This window comes from Camelina sativa, chromosome 15 (genome assembly GCF_000633955.1).
Source record: "Camelina sativa cultivar DH55 chromosome 15, Cs, whole genome shotgun sequence".
Classification (NCBI taxonomy): Eukaryota; Viridiplantae; Streptophyta; class Magnoliopsida; order Brassicales; family Brassicaceae; genus Camelina; species Camelina sativa.
This window is the reverse complement of record NC_025699.1, coordinates 17,582,598-17,600,462: the sequence shown is the minus strand read 5'-3', so window position 1 is coordinate 17,600,462 and position 17,865 is coordinate 17,582,598. Positions and strand designations below refer to the sequence as shown.

Genomic DNA, 17,865 nt, shown 5'->3' with positions numbered 1-17,865 from the left:
GTTTTTAAAAGAACCGAGACTTGCAGAGTGTAGTAGTATAAAACCAAAACCAAAGCTGAACTTAAAATTCAAACACTTAAAATCTGAAACAATGGAACCAAAGCTTAACTTTAAACTCAAAGACTTAAAAGTCTGAAACAAAACTAAAACTCAATGTCACATTTTTAATTCGAACTAAAATCTGAAACTAAAGTACTAAACTGAAACCCAAAAATAATTTCAAACTGGAACTCAAGATGTTTCTTCTTCATCAACAATCGATTGGAAAGAAGGTAGTGCCTCATCTTCACTAATTAATATTTTCTCCTCCTATTCAGATTTCAAAAATAAAAAACAAGTTAATACACTGTTTAAGATTGTAAAATTGAAAACTTATGAAACACATTTGCTTTCAACACCTTTTAACCAATTGCGACTGCATATTAATGCTTGAACATTTTTTGGTAGACGACAACTTCTATACTTGTTCAAAACTCTAGCTCCAATGCTAAAGGAGGATTCAGAGGCTACTGTTGTGATAGGAATACTAAGAAGATCACAAGTCATGGAAGCCAATTCTCCATAGCGCTGAGAGTTATCTTTCAAATACTTTAGAATATCTAAACTCTCAAAATTCTTCATGTCTATTGCCGGTTCATCAAGATACATTTGTAATGACGTCTTTCCACTAGCAAAAACAGTCTCCTTTCGAAAGGCTAAGAAATCCTGCATAAGAAACAGTAGGAATTAAGAAACTGAAACTTTAAAACAAAAACTGCAATTTTTTATAAAACCAGAACTTGAAATACAAAAACCTGCAATTCAAAATACCAAAACCTGCAGTTTTTTTTATAAAACCAGAACTTGAAACTTAAAAACTTAAAAACATGCAGGTTTTAAATACCAGAACCTGCAATTTTTTAAAAACTAGAATTTATAAAAACAGAGACTGAAACTAGAATTGTTCAAAACTTATCAGAACCTGCAGTTTTTTTATAAAACCAGAACCTGAGACAGAGACTGAATACGTACTTGATCAAAACCAAAACCTGCAGTTTTTTATACAAACAGAGAATTTAGGAGTGCTTACATCGTAATTGCTGAAGTTTCCTCTTTGTCCTTCATTGTCATCTCTGTGGTAATCTGTTTCACATGTTTCTGGAGATTGTGATGCAAAAACTGACTTGTTCTCATATGATTCAAACAAAGTAGTTAGTTTATTTTTCAAGTGTTCAATCTTCTGTTGACAAGAACTTTTATCAAGTTTACTAAAACAATAGTTTGCAAGTGTTAGCTTCAACCTTGGATCAAGCACTATAGTCATTGCAAATAGATCACTTACTTCTTCCCAGTACTTATCAAACTTCTCCTTTATGGGTACAATCATGATCCTAATAACTTCATCTTCACTAAACTCATTCACTGTCAACCAGTTATTGATCTTCCAAACTTGCATGAAGTACAAGTTGGAAGTTGGATATGTGGGACCTGAAATAAGAGTAGTAACCTGATCAAACGGCTCCAACAAATCACACAAACTATTGAGTCGTTTCCATTCATCTTCTGTAGGAAAAAACTTATAGTTTTTCCCATCAATAACTTTGAGATTAGCAAATGCAGCTCTATAGTTGAGAGCCCTATCAAGCATCTTGTATGTTGAGTTCCATCTTGTTTGCACATCCAACAACAAACCAGCCTTATGCTTTATACCAACAGATTCCACACATTTTGCAAATAGTACCTCCCGGTGTTATGATCTTTGAACATACTTGATACTCTTTCTGATTTTTTCCAACGAATGACCAATCACTGCCAGACAATCTTAAACAATGAGATTAAGAACATGTGCTGCACATCTCACATGAAAATGCTCTCCTCCACACAACAAATCGTTTCACAACACAAGCTGATTTTTCACCATCTCTTGCATTGTATCATTGTTAGTAGCATTGTCTAAAGTAAGTGAGAACACTTTTTTTTTCAATCCCCCATTCCTTCAGTTTCTCAAGAATCTCCATAGCTAAGTGTGTACCTGTATGTGGAGGCGGTACAACACAAAATGCTAGAATTTTGTTGTTCAACTTTCAATTCTTTTCAATGTAATGTGTTGTTAACCACATGTATCCCTCCTGAGTGATTGGAGACCATAAATCAGAAGTGAGACAGATCCTTCTAGGAATATTAGCTAATTCTCGCTTTAAATTCTTTGCTTCATTTTCATAAAACTTGTAAACATCGGCTGCCGCTGTGTTTCTGCTGATAAATTTCACATCTTCATTCAAGTACTTCCAAATCGATCTTACTCTCTCATACTCAACATAAGCAAATGGGAGATCATGCTGAATGATACATTTTGCTATCATTTCCCGAAAAACCATATGATCTATCTTCCTAGCTTGCAACCTTGCTTCTGAATTAATCATCATTTGACTAATATCTCCATTTCTAGGCTTAAGCTTACACCCTTTCAAATGACGTCTGTATGAATTTGTACCATTTTTGTGTGGATCATAAGCAAGATCTGACTTACAATTCTTGCACAATGCTCTTTCTTCAGTTTTTCCCTTGCGATCCTTCTTAGTAATCACCGTAAAGTCATCCCACACATCTGAACATTGTCTTCTTTTTTTCTTTGGTTGTGAATTTTCTTTGTCACCATCATCACCATTGTCTAGGCATGTCAATTAGGGCTAAAGCCCGCGGGCAGGCCCGGCCCAGTCCTGAAAAACATCGGGCTCGGACTTAAAAATATATGTCCAGAAAAAATCGGGCCTTTCGGGCTCAGCCCGTTTGGGCTGTAGGGTTTTTCGGGCTTAGCCCGACCGGGCTCGGGCCAGCCCGAAAAGCCCTCTAACAAATATATTTTTACATTTTTGTTAATATTTTTGTTTGACTGCAATATTTGATTAACAATTTATTGTAAATGAAGTTTTAAACTCTAATCATAGTTTTCATATTTACTTAATAGCCATACTTAATACTTTAAGATTTTTATTAATGATATTTTATATGAATTATATATTAGTTTATTTGCTTAAAGTATCAAAATTTTATTTAGTTTTAAACCTTTTCTATTAAATTAAGTTGGTTGTAGTGAATATAGATGAGTTATTAAATTTTTGATTGATTTGTTTTATAGTGCACCTTCAAACACTGTTTTTTTAGGCTTATAAGTTTAAATTTTTGATCGGTAAGATAAGCCCGAAAAAGTCCGAAAAGCCCTGTAGCCCTGTTAGGGCCGGGCTCGGGCTTTGAAATATAGGCTCGGAAATATTTCGGGCCGGGCCGGGCCGGGCTCAAACATATGCGGGCTTTACGGGTTTCGGGCCGGGCCGGGCCGGGCCAGCCCGGTTGACACCCCTACCATTGTCATCATCATCGTCGATCTCAATGGTTGACCTTTTACTAGGCTTAGATGTTTCAGCTCCATTAGCTTTGCCTTCTCTTCCTCTGTTGTGGTGACTTCCCTTTATCACCATCATCATCATCATCATCATCATCGATTTCAATTTCATTGGATGACCTTTTACTAGGCTTTCATGTTTTAGCTCCACTAGACTGTTTTCTCTTCCTCTGTAATGGTGACTTTTCTTTGTTAACATCATCATCCTCGTTGATTTCAATTTCTCGCTCGTTTTCAGCATTTGCAGAATCAACAATTCTCTGTGACTCCACATCTAACGATCTAAGATTGCAAGAATTACGTGACTCCTAAAACAAACACAAACTATTTCTTTTAAGTTTCAACAAGGCTAGTATCACATCTAACGATCTAGACACTATATTAGTAAGTATTAAGTAGTAGGCTAGTAGCATACCATAGCAGATTTCTGGATCTCAAGACCTGAAGTTATGATAGTTGATGGATGATATGAGAATCTGAGTTGTGAAACTAGGAATACGCTGAGTCTTTGTCTCGGTGAAGTCGAGACTCTTTGTAAACGCTACCTAATTCAACGATGTAGCCTGTAGGTAGGGTTTTAGACTTTTAGCTTTTATGTTAAGTTTTTGTTATTATAGTTTGATGAATTATAAAACCTCTCTTAGAGACAGAACCTTTCCCTAAACCCGCTAACCCGCTTACCTGCAACGGACAGACCCGTTCAACCCGTGTTCCGCCTGGACCGTGCCCGCTATGCCTGATGTTTTGTGGACAAAATTTATCTGGATCAAGCCTGCCCCATAACAGTACTAATCGGGCCATGTCCGCGGGCTCTAAGCCTTTTTGACAGCTCTAGTTATGTATATAAAATATGTGAAATATGTGATAATGTGAGGAAATTTAATGTATACCAATTAAGATATTTACAAAATATCAATATTATAAGTTATTTTAAAATTTTCTTTATTTTTTCTTTGCCACTAAATTTTTATAGAATAATTAATATAAAATTTAGGTCGGTGACATGCATAGGCATACTTTAACGACCGCGGTCTTAGCGGGTTGACCCACTGTGGTCCAAGAAAAAAGAAATGTGGACCGACCTGTTTGATACTTTTATATACATGATTATTATAAACAAACATGTACAACTTAATAATATAAAAGGATATTAATACTAATTTATAACAAAAATAAATTATTATGTTGTATACCGCAGATTAAATCGTAGAATTAACAATCAAAATACAACTATGCAATCTTAAACATCAAATAAAACATATAAAATTAACTAACAATTACAACTTGAAATCTGATGATTTTAGTTAAAAAAATAATCCCGCGGTATACCGCATATTAAAATCTAGTGTCTAGGTTAATTCTGATTTTGCAGAAAATCTATGTAGCTAATTGATTAACAAAACTCACAACAATATATAGTATCGAATAGTCTATCATATGATATTTATATCACAGTCTTTTTGACATATTATTGAAGGATGGTGATCGGCCGGTATGCCATTTTCGGATGTGTAACGCAAAAAAATTTAAACATATCTTTTTCATATACTAGAAAAAAATATAGACAGTAGTAATTCATAAGAAAAAAAAAATCATTTTCAAACTTTCATATAAGGTTTACAATTTCCATAAACAGTTGAAAAACCACAAACAGTTAAACATTATGTTTTTATGTGCGAAATCTGGCTATACTTGAATTTTTGTCTGGCTATTGTTTCATTTTTGTTTGCGAATGCGAGATCTGGCTATACTTGCATTTTGGTTTGCGAAATCATTCATCAAACTCACGTAGTTGACCTTGTGTCATATGGTTTAACGATGCTAATGATCGGTCATTGATGCGATGTAACAATTGCATTATTGGAAACGAAACATCGGATTTACAACTATTATTTACCAAAGACGAAAGAAAAATATTATAAATTCAAACTAACAATTAAGTTTTTTTTTTTTTAAGAAAAGCAAATTGACTAATATACTTGCAAAAGAAGGCAAATTAACAAAATTTTAGCTAAGAAACCCTTAATTTTACAATTATTAGCTAAAAAGGCATCTTACATATAAAGTAAACAAAATTTTAGCTTAAAAGACCTTTAAATTTTTAGATCCAAATCAGTGGGTTAAGTTACTTTGTTCTGTTAACAAAATTTTAGCCAAAAACACTTTCTATAAATATTTTTTTGCAACTGTCAGTAGCAACTTTTTTTTTTTTGAAACACTTGTCAGTAGCAACGGGAAAACGGCAAAAATCAACCCAGACTATTTGTGAAACGCTTTTTCATACCCAAACTATGATACCATACAATTATTAATCTGAACAAACTAAAATTTCAAATTTCCTACCTAAACTTTATAAAATTAGCCAATTCCAACACGTCCGTAATCGGTGTTACTTGGCTATTTAACGGTGCTGAGTCAGATGCCAACAAAGCAACCACATGGCATCTGGACATCAAAACGACGTCGTTTTGATAGTTTAAATAAATAAAATAAAAAATGGTTACTACTCCCGCGATCCAAACCCGTATTACCTCGCTTATCACTTAAACACTGTAACCATTCGGATAGAGAGATTTCTTTGAGATTGATTAACAATGATGCCATATATTGGCTTTCGTAAATCTTCTTTTTCTAATGCAAACATATAGAATAATTTAAGATAATTTAAATATTAATACAAATAAAAATGAAAGGAAATCATACATTTATGTTTGAATGATGTAGAAAGATTACCTTATTTTTTTGATCTTATCTATAATTAATTTTGAATTTTTTGGTAACTAATATTAAAGTTAATGCATTAAATGATAATTTTTTTTAAATGAATTTTTTGTCAAAAGTTGCTGAAAAAAATACTAGTTTGCATTAGAAATTCAGATCTAGGTTTTACTAAAATTCGTGGAACTTAAAAATACAAAACAAAAATTCGATCTGTTTGCAGTAGAAAAAGAAGATTGACAGAAGATAATATATTATATCGTTGTTAGCCAATCACAAGGAAATCGGTGTATCCGAGTGGTTATGTTGTACAAACGATGAGCTAGGTTAACGTGGGTTCGAATCCTGGGAATAGTAGCAACTTTTTTTGATTTTATTTAAGCTACCAAACCGACGTCGTTTCGATGTCCAAATGCTATGTGGTCGTTTTGTTGGCATCTGACTCAACACCGTTAAATGACCTAGTAACACCGTTTACGGACATGTTGAAATCGGCTAATTTAATAAAGTTTAGGTAGGAATCATGGGAGTAGTAGCAACTTTTTTTGATTTTATTTAAGCTACCAAACCGACGTCGTTTCAATGTCCAAATGCCATGTGGTCGTTTTGTTGGCATCTGACTCAACACCGTTAAATGACCTAGTAACACTGTTTACGGACATGTTGAAATCGGCTAATTTAATAAAGTTTAGGTAGGAAATTTGAAATTTTAGTTTGTTCAGATTGATAATAAAGTTTAGGTAGGAAATTTAAAATTTTAGTTTGTTCAGATTGATAATTGCATTATACCATAGTTTGGGTATGAAAAAGCGTTTCACAAATAATCTGGGTTGATTTTGGCCGTTTTCCCCAGTAGCAACCTATAATACAGAAGCAACCTACTTTTATTCCTCCTTCGTCTTGATACACTTCACATCTACCGTCAAAATAATTTTTGTCTTTGCAAGCTCGATTACATTTTTTGTCACCATAAAGTCTATATTTTGTACAACTTACCACGAGCGAAAGGGGCTTGGTAAGTGGAACATGTTCCTTTTTTGCTTTTTTCCATATACTCCTAATCAATCAGTGAACGATATGTAAGAAATATCTGAATATTTCTAATTAAACTAAATCCATAATTTTTTGTTTTAATTAGCTAAATTAACAAACAACAGTTCTCTAATAGAAAAGTCATTAATCATTTATTTTTGATCAATTAGACGCCTAAACTACCGCTTAGACCGCATAAAATTACATTATATTATTTTAATATATATATTTTTATTTTAACTAAATATATTTAAAATTTTAAGTTTTATATTCATATACATATTTATAAATGTTCATATATTATTAATCTAAATTAAATAAATGTGTTTTTACTAATTTTAGTTTATAATTTATTATTATTTATTTATTATAACATATATTTTACATGATTTTATATTATGATAATATCATATATAATGTTTTTTAATATAAACGCTTAAACCGCCTAAAAACGCGTAAACCGCGATTAGTCGTTCTAGGCGCTAGACGCTGGGTCACTGCCTACATACCGCCTAATGCTTTCTTGAACAATGGACACAATCGTCTATTGGTTGTATATAAAGATTATTTTTTTCTAAAAATAGAAGAAAAGAAAAGATAATATAATGTAGTCCATAAGTATCCGTAAGAAAGTAGTTATGTATATAAAAAAATAGAAATTTGATAGGCCACATATTTTTCCCTTTTGTTTCCTATCTTTATCTTTAGTTAATTTCAATTAGTTTATCTTTAAATTTTAACAAATACCATATGAAATTATTACTACTAATTATATATAATTATTGATTATTCTTTCTGAGGTTTTAAATTCCACTCTCATTTATACTAGGGCAATTGACAAAAATAGCATAATTTTAAGTTTTTCTTCCAAGCATAGAACACACTCTATTATTTTCCAAAACTAGCACACAAACTCTACTTTAATATTAAATACACTGAAATTATTAATAAAATGCTTAATTAAAATTTTTATCCTTCTCGATTGTTATTTATGAGATCTCTCAATTTCTCCAGCGACGATTGTAATCGGAGAACGATGAAGCAGACAAAGAAACAATTCCCATGAGCATCCAATCTAAACCTTACTTCCCCACGAGCTTGAAGTATCCTAGATCTCTCTGTGAACAACGATTACTTTTTATCTTCATCGGGATTTTTGTCGGATTCACTTTCTTCATCCCCCAGCCTTCTCTCCCGTTTAGGTGCCTCTGAGTCCATATTTTCGATAGAGAAGTTACTCTTATGCTACATGCGATCTTTCATGATTTCGATGCTATTGGGCTTGCTTAATTTACAATCAAAAGTATGTTAGTTTCAATCTCCTTGTTCTCTTGTTCCGTTTGTGGCATGATTTTATAACCCTTGTTTTGGATTTGTGATTTTGAGGGGTTTGTTTTGCAGGGGAAAAGAGTGGTATATGCCGGTATATTTGATTTGGAAGGTTTCTATTTCATTTGAAATGAACATCTCTCAAAAATGTATCTTAGCGTATTTGTATATTCTCATGGCTGTTCATCTTCCTAAAACCACAAAATTTAGGAAGACCTTCCTAAACATCAAGGAATAACAATATAGCTGAACTTTAGAAAAGGTGAGCTGATTTGTTTACTTAGAATGATAACATTTTCTTAGTCTGAATCATTCACTTCCCATCTTTCAACAATGTGTTTTTTTATTGATAATAATGGCTCTCAGGCTAGAAATCATTCACATCCCATCTCCCAGCACAGTCACATTTGAAGATTGAGGAAGCATTGTTGAGAATTCATGAAGACTTTCCTGAAATTTATTCCCTGATTTCAAATTTGCTGGGAATGGGGTTGAAGATTTCTAGCTATGTCATGCTGCAGATGACACAAGACAAGTATGCTTTGGATAACTGCAGATGAGACTGTGTTCCTTTATCCAATTTTACTATATATGTTGTTTAGACATATATGATGCTTAGGAAACCTTTTAAGTTTTTTTGGTACTTGTATGATGTATAACATTCTCACATGTTTATGTTAGCACTTTGCTTTATTGTGACTGAGTTACATCAAAGATTATATGAAATTCAGGAAGGATTATATGAAATTCGGGAAAGATTGTATGAAAGTCAAGAAGGATTTCCTTGAACTTTATGATGACTTTCATAAAAAAGTTTAGATTTCCAAAAAATAGAATTTGACACATTGATCCAAAATACACAAAAATAATTATTGAGAAACACATATATTTAAATTTATGAAGGGTTCAATAATATTTGGGTTTAGTCCACAGAACTAGATAAGAGAAGAAGAACAATAAACATAGCATCATCTTCTATTTTATTGGCTTGATTAATAATCTCTTCTCTTTATAAAGAGGAATCAAAGGAAGAATTGAAAAAACTCAAGAAGTTGAGCTTTAAAAGTTTTAATCAAATCGATCATTCTAATCTCCTCTCCTTATGAAGCCTCACTAAGTCACTAACTCCTTCACAAACTCCACCTTCTTCTTCTCCATTACCATAACTTTCTCATCAAAACACTCTAATATCTACCACGACTCTTGCTCCTTTCCTCTACCTCTCACCACCATCTCCATAGTTGTTCCTTTTCCTTTTCTAGATCTCTCTCTTTGTCTTCATGACAAGAGTCCTCGATCCATCAACTCCAGCAAATCTATAAATTGTACCAGATCTTGTCATTATGTAGTTAATACTCCTCAATTTTCTATGTCTCTCTTCATCTTCTTCTTCATAATCCTTATCTTCGTCCTCTTGGTAGTGATTATTTGAATTTGGAGGCAGTCGTGTGAGAGAACAGGCTGAGATAAGAGCAAGGTTCTAATCCAACTCTTCCATTTGATTATAAAGGCCAAATCGAGATACATGACCAGTCAACATTAGAACAAGCTGAGACGACCTCTTCCCCGTGATTTGATTCGATTTAAGAGGACCACAGTCACAGAGAGTCTCGTCGTGAGTCCAGAGTAAGGTTGGGTTGGGTTTTCTTGCTACGGCGGTGGAATACGGTGAATCGAATAAACAAATCGTCTTGGCATTTCTCCCAAAAATTGATGAGGATGAACTAAGAATGAAAATCTCAGATGAAAGGATTGAACACAAGTTTTGCTGGAGAAACCTCAAATCGTGAATTTGATTTTACCACCACCGTCTATAACATAGCAACGGAGACTACGGCAAACCAGTGGAGCAGCAGAATTGAGTTGAGACGTAAGAAACGTAAACCCCTTTGAAGTTTTCTTGCCACGTCAAGAGAGTTAAGTATAAGCGATGACACAAAGAACTCTGTTTCCAAATTTTAATTTTAAACTAGTACGCTTATATTAAAAATGCTACATTTGGAAAAGTTGAACATGGGTGCTAACTTTGGAACAAAAATTTAAAATAGTGCTATTTTAAGATATTTCTCTTTATACTATATAAAAATATGCAACCAACGATGGTATATCAAAATATATATATATGGAAAAAAGAATACTTGTCAAAAATGCCACTTTTTGAAGAAATCTTTTGGATATACCATTTTTTTGGAAAGTTACGGATTTTACCACTTTTAAGAAGAAAAAAATACGTATTTTCAATTTTTTCAAAATACAATACGTACTTAATACCAAACTAGAATCGGACCCGCACATACGTGCGGGAATGTTTTCATAAGGTTATTTTTATCTACAAATGAAATTGTTACGTTGTTGTTAATTAGAAATTTGTTTTGTGTTTTTGTAAAATATTTTTTATAAAAATAGTATGCATATTTTTATTTCCAATAGCATATTGTATATATGCCTACTGATTTATAGTTTGAATTATTGGCTTTAGTTTTGTTTACACGATCCAATTATGATGAAATGTGTAATGCATATCTACTAACAAATTTGACTCCAATTAGTGATTTACAAAGATTGATTGAGCCAAGGTACGTAAGTTTGAAGTGTAAAGTAACAAAAACCATGATCACATAAATACTAAATCGGAATAATCCTGTTTATGATTGTTTATCAACTTGGTAAAGTGTTTATACTTTTTTCTTTTAAGCACATGTATATAATTATTTTTTTCTCACCGGAACTTACATTTTCAACTAAATTGTAATAGTTGCATCCAAGTAGTTATCAAAAACAAACTATTAATGTTTTTGGAGATGATAGTTTAAACATAATTCATAAACTGAAATATAATATTAGAGTTGACACTCTTAGTTATTTCTTTTATTTTGGCAGAAAATTGAAATGAAAAAACAAACTATGAAACACATCCTTTAACGTAGACATCTTGTTACGTCGATAAGCTTTTACTCACTCGTCTCTTCTTGATCTGCTTTGTTTTCAATCACTTGGCCAATTTCACCCGCACAGACTTTTTTCGAGAATTCTATTGGCTTAGGGGGAATCTTGGTGATTGTCAAACCATCATCAGGTAGTCTGCAATATAAAAAATTACAGTAGTGGTTTATTGCGTAATTGATACAAACGACAGTTAGTCAAGTACCGTGATATAATTTTTTTTGATAACGTACCTGTTTTTGACCGATTGCACAGCAGGATAATTAGTATTTATGATTAGCAATGACATATCAAATGCATTAGTTATTGATTTCGCACAGAAGGATATCATGGAAATGATTTTAATAAATTGTATCTCTACTATTACAAAAGAGTCACATTTTGAATAACTTCATTACCATAAAACGTGTGGATTTTCGCAAAACGTAGCAAGCAAGTTACTATTTCGTGACCAGCTTGTTGACATGCCTCCCACATGATATCCTCATAACTCCCCATAAAGTACAGGGCAAGCAGTTGTCCCTGTAAAACAAAACGATTTTTAAAGTTTCACCTGGATTTTTCATATTGATTGTATACGTCTATGTATTGCCAAAGTTAAAATATGTCTGTATATAGATAAAATGTTATCTGTTAAATGTTCAAAACTGTTTACAAAGTACATACCGATCAAGATGTTCTCACTTAGCCCTTCATCAGCAGTGATTGTTTCAAAACTTTTCAAATCCAAATACCAATCATCTTAAATGCATGATTCGTTGCCATGTACTTTCCATAGATTTAGTCAGCTGGAAATTTTCGATGATTCTCCACTCTCCCGCAACTATCATACGGAAAAACTTGTTGACCTGGTTTTTTTTAATAGTTGCATGAATCAAAGTTCCCTATTAAAAGAAAATATAAACAGTTATTATATGTTTTGTGAACATATAGAAATAGAATGAGTAGTATCATTGTAATATACTCACATCAACAACAGTGAGTATGACCTCCAAGGTTTCTCCAGAAAAAGACGTATACTGCTTTCAAGAATGCATAATCTTGACATAGATCTTCCAAGTCGTTTTGAAAGGCTTAATCGCCACAAGACTTGTGAAAACATTGTTATCAGCCATTTGTTTTTGTGGAAGTATTGCAATGGTATATTGTTTTCTGTTTTTTGATTTGAGTAACAATTACATCACGTCAAATGGTTTTTATAGTCATAGACGATGATAGGAAAATTAGGTAAGTAGCAAAAATTTTGCCATGTTTAATATTCCGTAAACGTGGAATAACTCCAAATTTTGCGTAATTTCACTACTGATTGAGGAATATAAGATCTGGTTTCTCATAATCGTTATAATAAATTTTGAATTTGGAAAGCTGACATATAAATAGATGCGCTCAAATTACGTGAATTGATATGTTTTAGTTTACCGTATCTTTGATATGCCATATTTTAGAGTATTTAGTCCTCTCAAAAATTCTTAAGTTTACGTGTGAGTCATTGATTGACAAAATTTCTGGTAATCAAAATCTGTTTGGATACTTTTTACATGTACCGTTCGTTCCCATAATATACGTTCCAATAAATACGTGCTTGCGTAGAAAACTTTGAACTTTTCTATTGGACACGTAATATAAAAGTGGGCCGATTTGTATTATTAAAAAGCCCAACACGTTTGGATCATGATTCATATAAACATGTAATATTAGAATATAGAAAACGCGGAGATCCTATATTATTAAACGCTTCCCTTTTACTATGCGAGTTAGCCTTTTTAGCTTTTTAAACTCAGTCCTTCATTTATGTGTGTTTTCGAATTTTTTTATTACCCATCAATTTCGGATCGGGTTCGACAGAGTCCGCGTCTTTTCAATTTTTATTTAATACAAATGTACCCTTTCTTCTGTTTTTTGTTTGTTCTATTTGTAATGGCATTTCATGTAATAATCTCCAATTTTAAGTCTACATAGTGAGGAATGCTTCCCTTTTAATAGTATAGATACTAAACTCTAAAAACAAATAGAACAGACTAACCCAAACATAACAAATAAAACGCATGTTTAATCAAATTTTTGTAACTTAATAAATGGTAACCCTAAAAACAAATAGAACCGACTAACCCAAACATAACAAATAAAACTCATGTTTAATCAAATTTTTGTAACTTAAAAATGGTAAAATCTACGAACTATTCAAAAAGTGGTAAAATCAACAAAAACCACTCCAAAATATGTTTTCTCATAATTGATTCAAAAAAAATTGTAAATGTCTTTGAAATCAGTCATCCAATATGGTTAAGTTTTGCATTTGTATTTAACGACGACCTTTAGGCTTGTCTCTGGTGATGCTGATGCATAACAATAATAAACCGTAGTAGTGATTAACTTGAATATATAGACTTCATCGCCTAAGCTAATAAGTTTTGCTTTACGCGTCATTATACATGGTTCAACGTTGTTGTTCTGGAGACTGACTCTCACAAAATAAACCCTAAAACCCACCATCATGACCAGTTGAGTTGACCACCATAAACTCTCTTCCCCTTGCTGCTACTTTTGCTTGACCACAAAGAGACTTCTTTGCAAAGCTCCCACATTTGGATAAAGTTGTTCCACTTTTTGCAAGTAAATCGTACACTACTCAGAGATGTCAACGGAGTTCTACAAAGCACCTTGGAAGATTTGATATCTTCTTCATTCAACGAGGATCGCTGTAGGCAAACAAGTTAGGTTGCACACCCACGGTTTATAAACTAAATAGGAAGAGTGTACATGTTGTTATAATACTGTCATATCCACACATGGCAAAATAAGTGATTCTGGCCAAAGTTCTTCTGATTATCTGCGTTTGCACCTTATTGCCAATCAAAATTAACTTTCTATTTTCTGGCCAAGTTGCCATTTTAGAACTGCCAGCATAACTAAAGTTATAACCAAACATATTATTATTGTCTTTAACTAGCAAAGTAATGATTCTAGGCTGTTTTAGATTCAAAATGCCAACAACAGCTACTACTTAACGGTTTCGTTTAAATGGAAAAAACAACGAGGGTGTAATCAAAGCTCATTCTTTGCTTTTCGTTCGCTGGCTGGTTCCCCGTTCACAGCAACAAGCTCAGTGTCGAATATTAGTGTCGCACCACCTGCAATTCCCAATTAATTCTCATTAAACATTGAGTCTAACAGCAATATATAGTCCCTAAAAAAAATGCTGTTAGAATCGAAAATTTCCACAACACAACAAGTACTCTCATTATCTGACTCCCTATTTCTTGGTTCTGATGCACTAACGGTACACATGCATTATTGGTTCATCGATCGTTTAACAAGGTGCAGCGTCTTTCATTGGCTGGTCAATTCAGTATCTTATGTTCTCTCTAGCCTCATCATTAGATAGAAGGATGGAACTGAATAATCTACTAGTAACGTTCAGCCGAGCAACATAACATAACATACCTGGGATTTTTGGTGGTGAGCCGCTTTCACCATAACCAAGTTTGGATGGGATTTTCAACTTTCTCTTCTCACCTACACAAGCTCCCAGTAAACCCTGGTCCCATCCTGCAACGTTTTTTAAATTATGTTCCATTACATTCAATTTTGTCTGTGAATAAAATAATGTTACAATAACAGGGGAAAACAGATGGAGTTAATGCGATGCGATTGAAACAAACCTGGGATGACTTGACCAGTTCCAAGCTCAAACTCAATAGGGTCACCCCTCTCAAAACTTGAATCAAACACAGTTCCATCAGTTAACTTTCCCTGCAAGAGCCAAGAGAGAACTACGTTAATCGCCAAGCTGTTTATAGATCAGATTTCATAATTATTGTTTGTTCTTAAGCTATCAAATACCAACATTTTCTTAAACACCAATGAAGGTGATTCCACATTTTCATCCCCTGATGTTTCATGAACATTCTAAGATATTGCAATAAGAAGAAAACTCCTTCATGGCTCTTCTTTTTTCTCAATCAGAATACTATAAATGCAAGCAAGAAGGAATCTTCGCAGCATTAAGTTACAAAACTAGTAACAGGCTTCAAATAAAACATACCCGATAATGAACCTTGATCTTATCCCCTTTGTGAGCCTGAAGATCACATTTCTGAGGCTTGAACTGTAAGCAAAAAAGAGAAACAAATGAAACCAATGGTCAGAAAACTGCATTAGCCAAAAGAGTATAGAGGCCAAGTCCATTTCCAATTTCCGTAATCATGACCATTATCATCTTCTAATCACGTTGAGATCCAATTCAATTTCATTCGAACAGACTCCTACACAGATAATCAAATTCAAACATGGAAGTTGAAATTTACGATCCGATAATGAGACGTGAAAGAGCGTTAGTACTCACCTTCACACCAATCTGCAACTCTGTCACATCACCTGACTTCTTTGCATAAGCTGAAGATCATCATCATCATCATCACAAATCGACGAGAACATCAAAAAATAAATCAACGGAGATCATCAGATCAATCGGATGAATCACATCGAAATCGAGATGAGTCAGAAGAAGACGCAAAAAGGAGAAGAAGATTAATAATTTACCTAATGTTAGCACAGTAAGCAGAAGCAAAACTCCAGCAGCTTTCATGGCGGATGCAGAGCTCATCATCATCATCTTCACGTTTTCGATTTTGATCTCTCTCAGTCACAGGTTTATAAGATATAGATCTGTTTCGAGGATCCTCTTTGTTGACAACAAAGACGAAACTAAATCTAATGGGCTTACGCCGTATTAATAGGTAGGCCCACTTATAGCCCACTATCCATAAATTATTTCTCGTCACCTAATTAACGTGTTTAAGGCGGTGGAAAAAAACAAAACGCGTTTTAAGCGGCGGATCACGGAGTCACTCACATTGTGCCTTCCTTGGTTTCAGTTTCATTGAATTGAACAAATGTGATGTATATAAAATGGTTTATATATGCAAATCATTGACCAATGCTCCCCTAATCTTGTGAATTGTCTGAAGACGTATGTCTCTTGGTGAAGATGAGAACTGACAAAGAGCTTTGTAACAGAATAATGTTATAAGTGTGTCATCATCAGTAATGATAAACGGAAAGAGCATTTATAAATCAACAAATGTTGTACAGCTTTTGGATTACATATCAGTAACCATTTGATATCCTTCAGGAGAAAGATTCATATAACATCATTCTTATAACAGGTTTACAAGATAATGACATCTTTAAATCTTTCAAACAATAGAAACCGCAGGATATCTCTATAGCTCAAGTCTTAACAGCAGTGTTCCCATCCCTATTGCTTCAACCTGAAATGTGTATCCTAGTATAGTTTGGATCATTACTGAGATCTGCAGGTTCAGTTACTAGAGTATAAACCACACTCTTAACCACAATTATCCATCTTTTAGCCTTTTTTCGAATTAGAAGAGCTCAGCGGATTGATCGACATTAAGATGATCAGAACAGAACCTATTCAATCATCCCTTGTTCAGAAAATACACTTCGTCCATCAACGTTCTGTAGTTCCTTTCACCCATCACCGGATCCCGTTTCTTCCATTCCTCAACCAGCTCAAGAGCTTCATCCCCTCTACCTCCCCTACACAACTCCGTCAAAACTGTATTATAAGTCAACATATCCGGAGACAAGGAATTCGCCAACATGTCATACACAACCTCAACCGCTTCACTCAATCTCCTCTCCATGGAAAGACTACAAATCAAAACCATATAACAACTCCCATTCGGAACCATCCCTTTACTCCTCATCTCCTTGTAAAACCCTAAACCCTGTCCAAGTCTTTCTTTCTCACAAAGCCCCTTAATTAAGTAACTATAAGTATAAGCATTAGGCTCAGAGCCATACAGAGCCATCTCACGAAACACCCTTATAGCTTCATCTACTTCAAGACACTTTGCATAAGCCTTGATAATCATATTCAACACATACGTATCAGGAATCACACCGTTCGATTTCATCTGCTTAGTGAGAGATCTAACAGCGTGAAGATACACATAACACACATTCAATTTGTTGAATCTCTTGAGCAATGAGCTTAGAAGCAGAGTATAAGTCTCAAGATCAGGTTTCGAGTTATCAGATCGAAGCATCTTGTTATAAACATCGAAAGCTCTGTTGAAGAGAAACTTACGACCACAGCAGAATCTGATGATGCAATTGTAGAGAGGAACACTCGTTTCACAAGCGCCGGCGATTACTTCTTCCATTAAGGTTTCGACGAATTTGTTTCGTTTTCCGGTGATTGCTTGTTTGATCATGGCGTGGTAAGCTTCGTGGTTGTGTTTGTAGCCTCGTTGCTGAGCTGTCCATCGGAAGATGTCGAGAGCTAGATCTGGATCGGATTGGGCTCGTAACGCCGTTACGACGTCGGAGTTTGTGAATCCTGGTTTCAGATTCTGGATCCATGTTTCGAATTGAGTCTCGAGTGGAGTTCGGGTTCGAGTCCGGGAAGGGGAGGTGTGTGTTTCCGCCGG

At 33.9% G+C, this 17,865-nt stretch overlaps 3 protein-coding genes across 3 annotated transcripts; all 3 read right to left on the bottom strand.

Annotated features, from left to right (window-relative positions):
- Window positions 373-1,627, bottom strand: LOC104748568 (zinc finger BED domain-containing protein DAYSLEEPER-like). Its single transcript, XM_019236754.1, has 2 exons — window positions 1,070-1,627; window positions 373-705 (listed from the first exon to the last, which is right to left on the bottom strand). The coding sequence occupies exons 1-2, from the start codon at window positions 1,625-1,627 to the stop codon at window positions 373-375; spliced, it is 891 nt and encodes a 296-aa protein (XP_019092299.1).
- On the bottom strand, window positions 14,311-16,081 carry LOC104747071 (peptidyl-prolyl cis-trans isomerase FKBP15-1). Its single transcript, XM_010468641.2, has 6 exons — window positions 15,947-16,081; window positions 15,750-15,799; window positions 15,450-15,512; window positions 15,067-15,157; window positions 14,849-14,953; window positions 14,311-14,535 (listed from the first exon to the last, which is right to left on the bottom strand). Exons 1-6 carry the CDS (start codon window positions 16,017-16,019, stop codon window positions 14,450-14,452), a joined length of 468 nt encoding a protein of 155 aa, XP_010466943.1. The 5' UTR covers window positions 16,020-16,081; the 3' UTR covers window positions 14,311-14,449.
- On the bottom strand, window positions 16,452-17,865 carry LOC104748567 (pentatricopeptide repeat-containing protein At3g25210, mitochondrial; the record flags this gene model as incomplete). The annotated part of the gene is made up of 1 exon (XM_010470183.1): window positions 16,452-17,865. A coding segment is annotated over one exon (1,017 nt), but the record flags the coding sequence as incomplete, so codon positions are not given.

What these genes read in the sequence shown, in the direction of transcription:
- LOC104748568 (XM_019236754.1), bottom strand. Translation starts at nt 1,627, where the DNA reads ATGCTTGATAGGGCTCTCAACTATAGAGCTGCATTTGCTAATCTCAAA. An exon ending in GAAACTTCAGCAATTACGAT is followed by an intron (nt 706 to 1,069) that starts GTAAGCACTCCT and finishes TTTCTTATGCAG; the next exon opens with GATTTCTTAGCCTTTCGAAA.
- LOC104747071 (XM_010468641.2), bottom strand. Translation starts at nt 16,019, where the DNA reads ATGATGATGATGAGCTCTGCATCCGCCATGAAAGCTGCTGGAGTTTTG. An exon ending in AACTGGTCAAGTCATCCCAG is followed by an intron (nt 14,954 to 15,066) that starts GTTTGTTTCAAT and finishes AAAACGTTGCAG; the next exon opens with GATGGGACCAGGGTTTACTG. An exon ending in CTCACCACCAAAAATCCCAG is followed by an intron (nt 14,536 to 14,848) that starts GTATGTTATGTT and finishes TGGGAATTGCAG; the next exon opens with GTGGTGCGACACTAATATTC.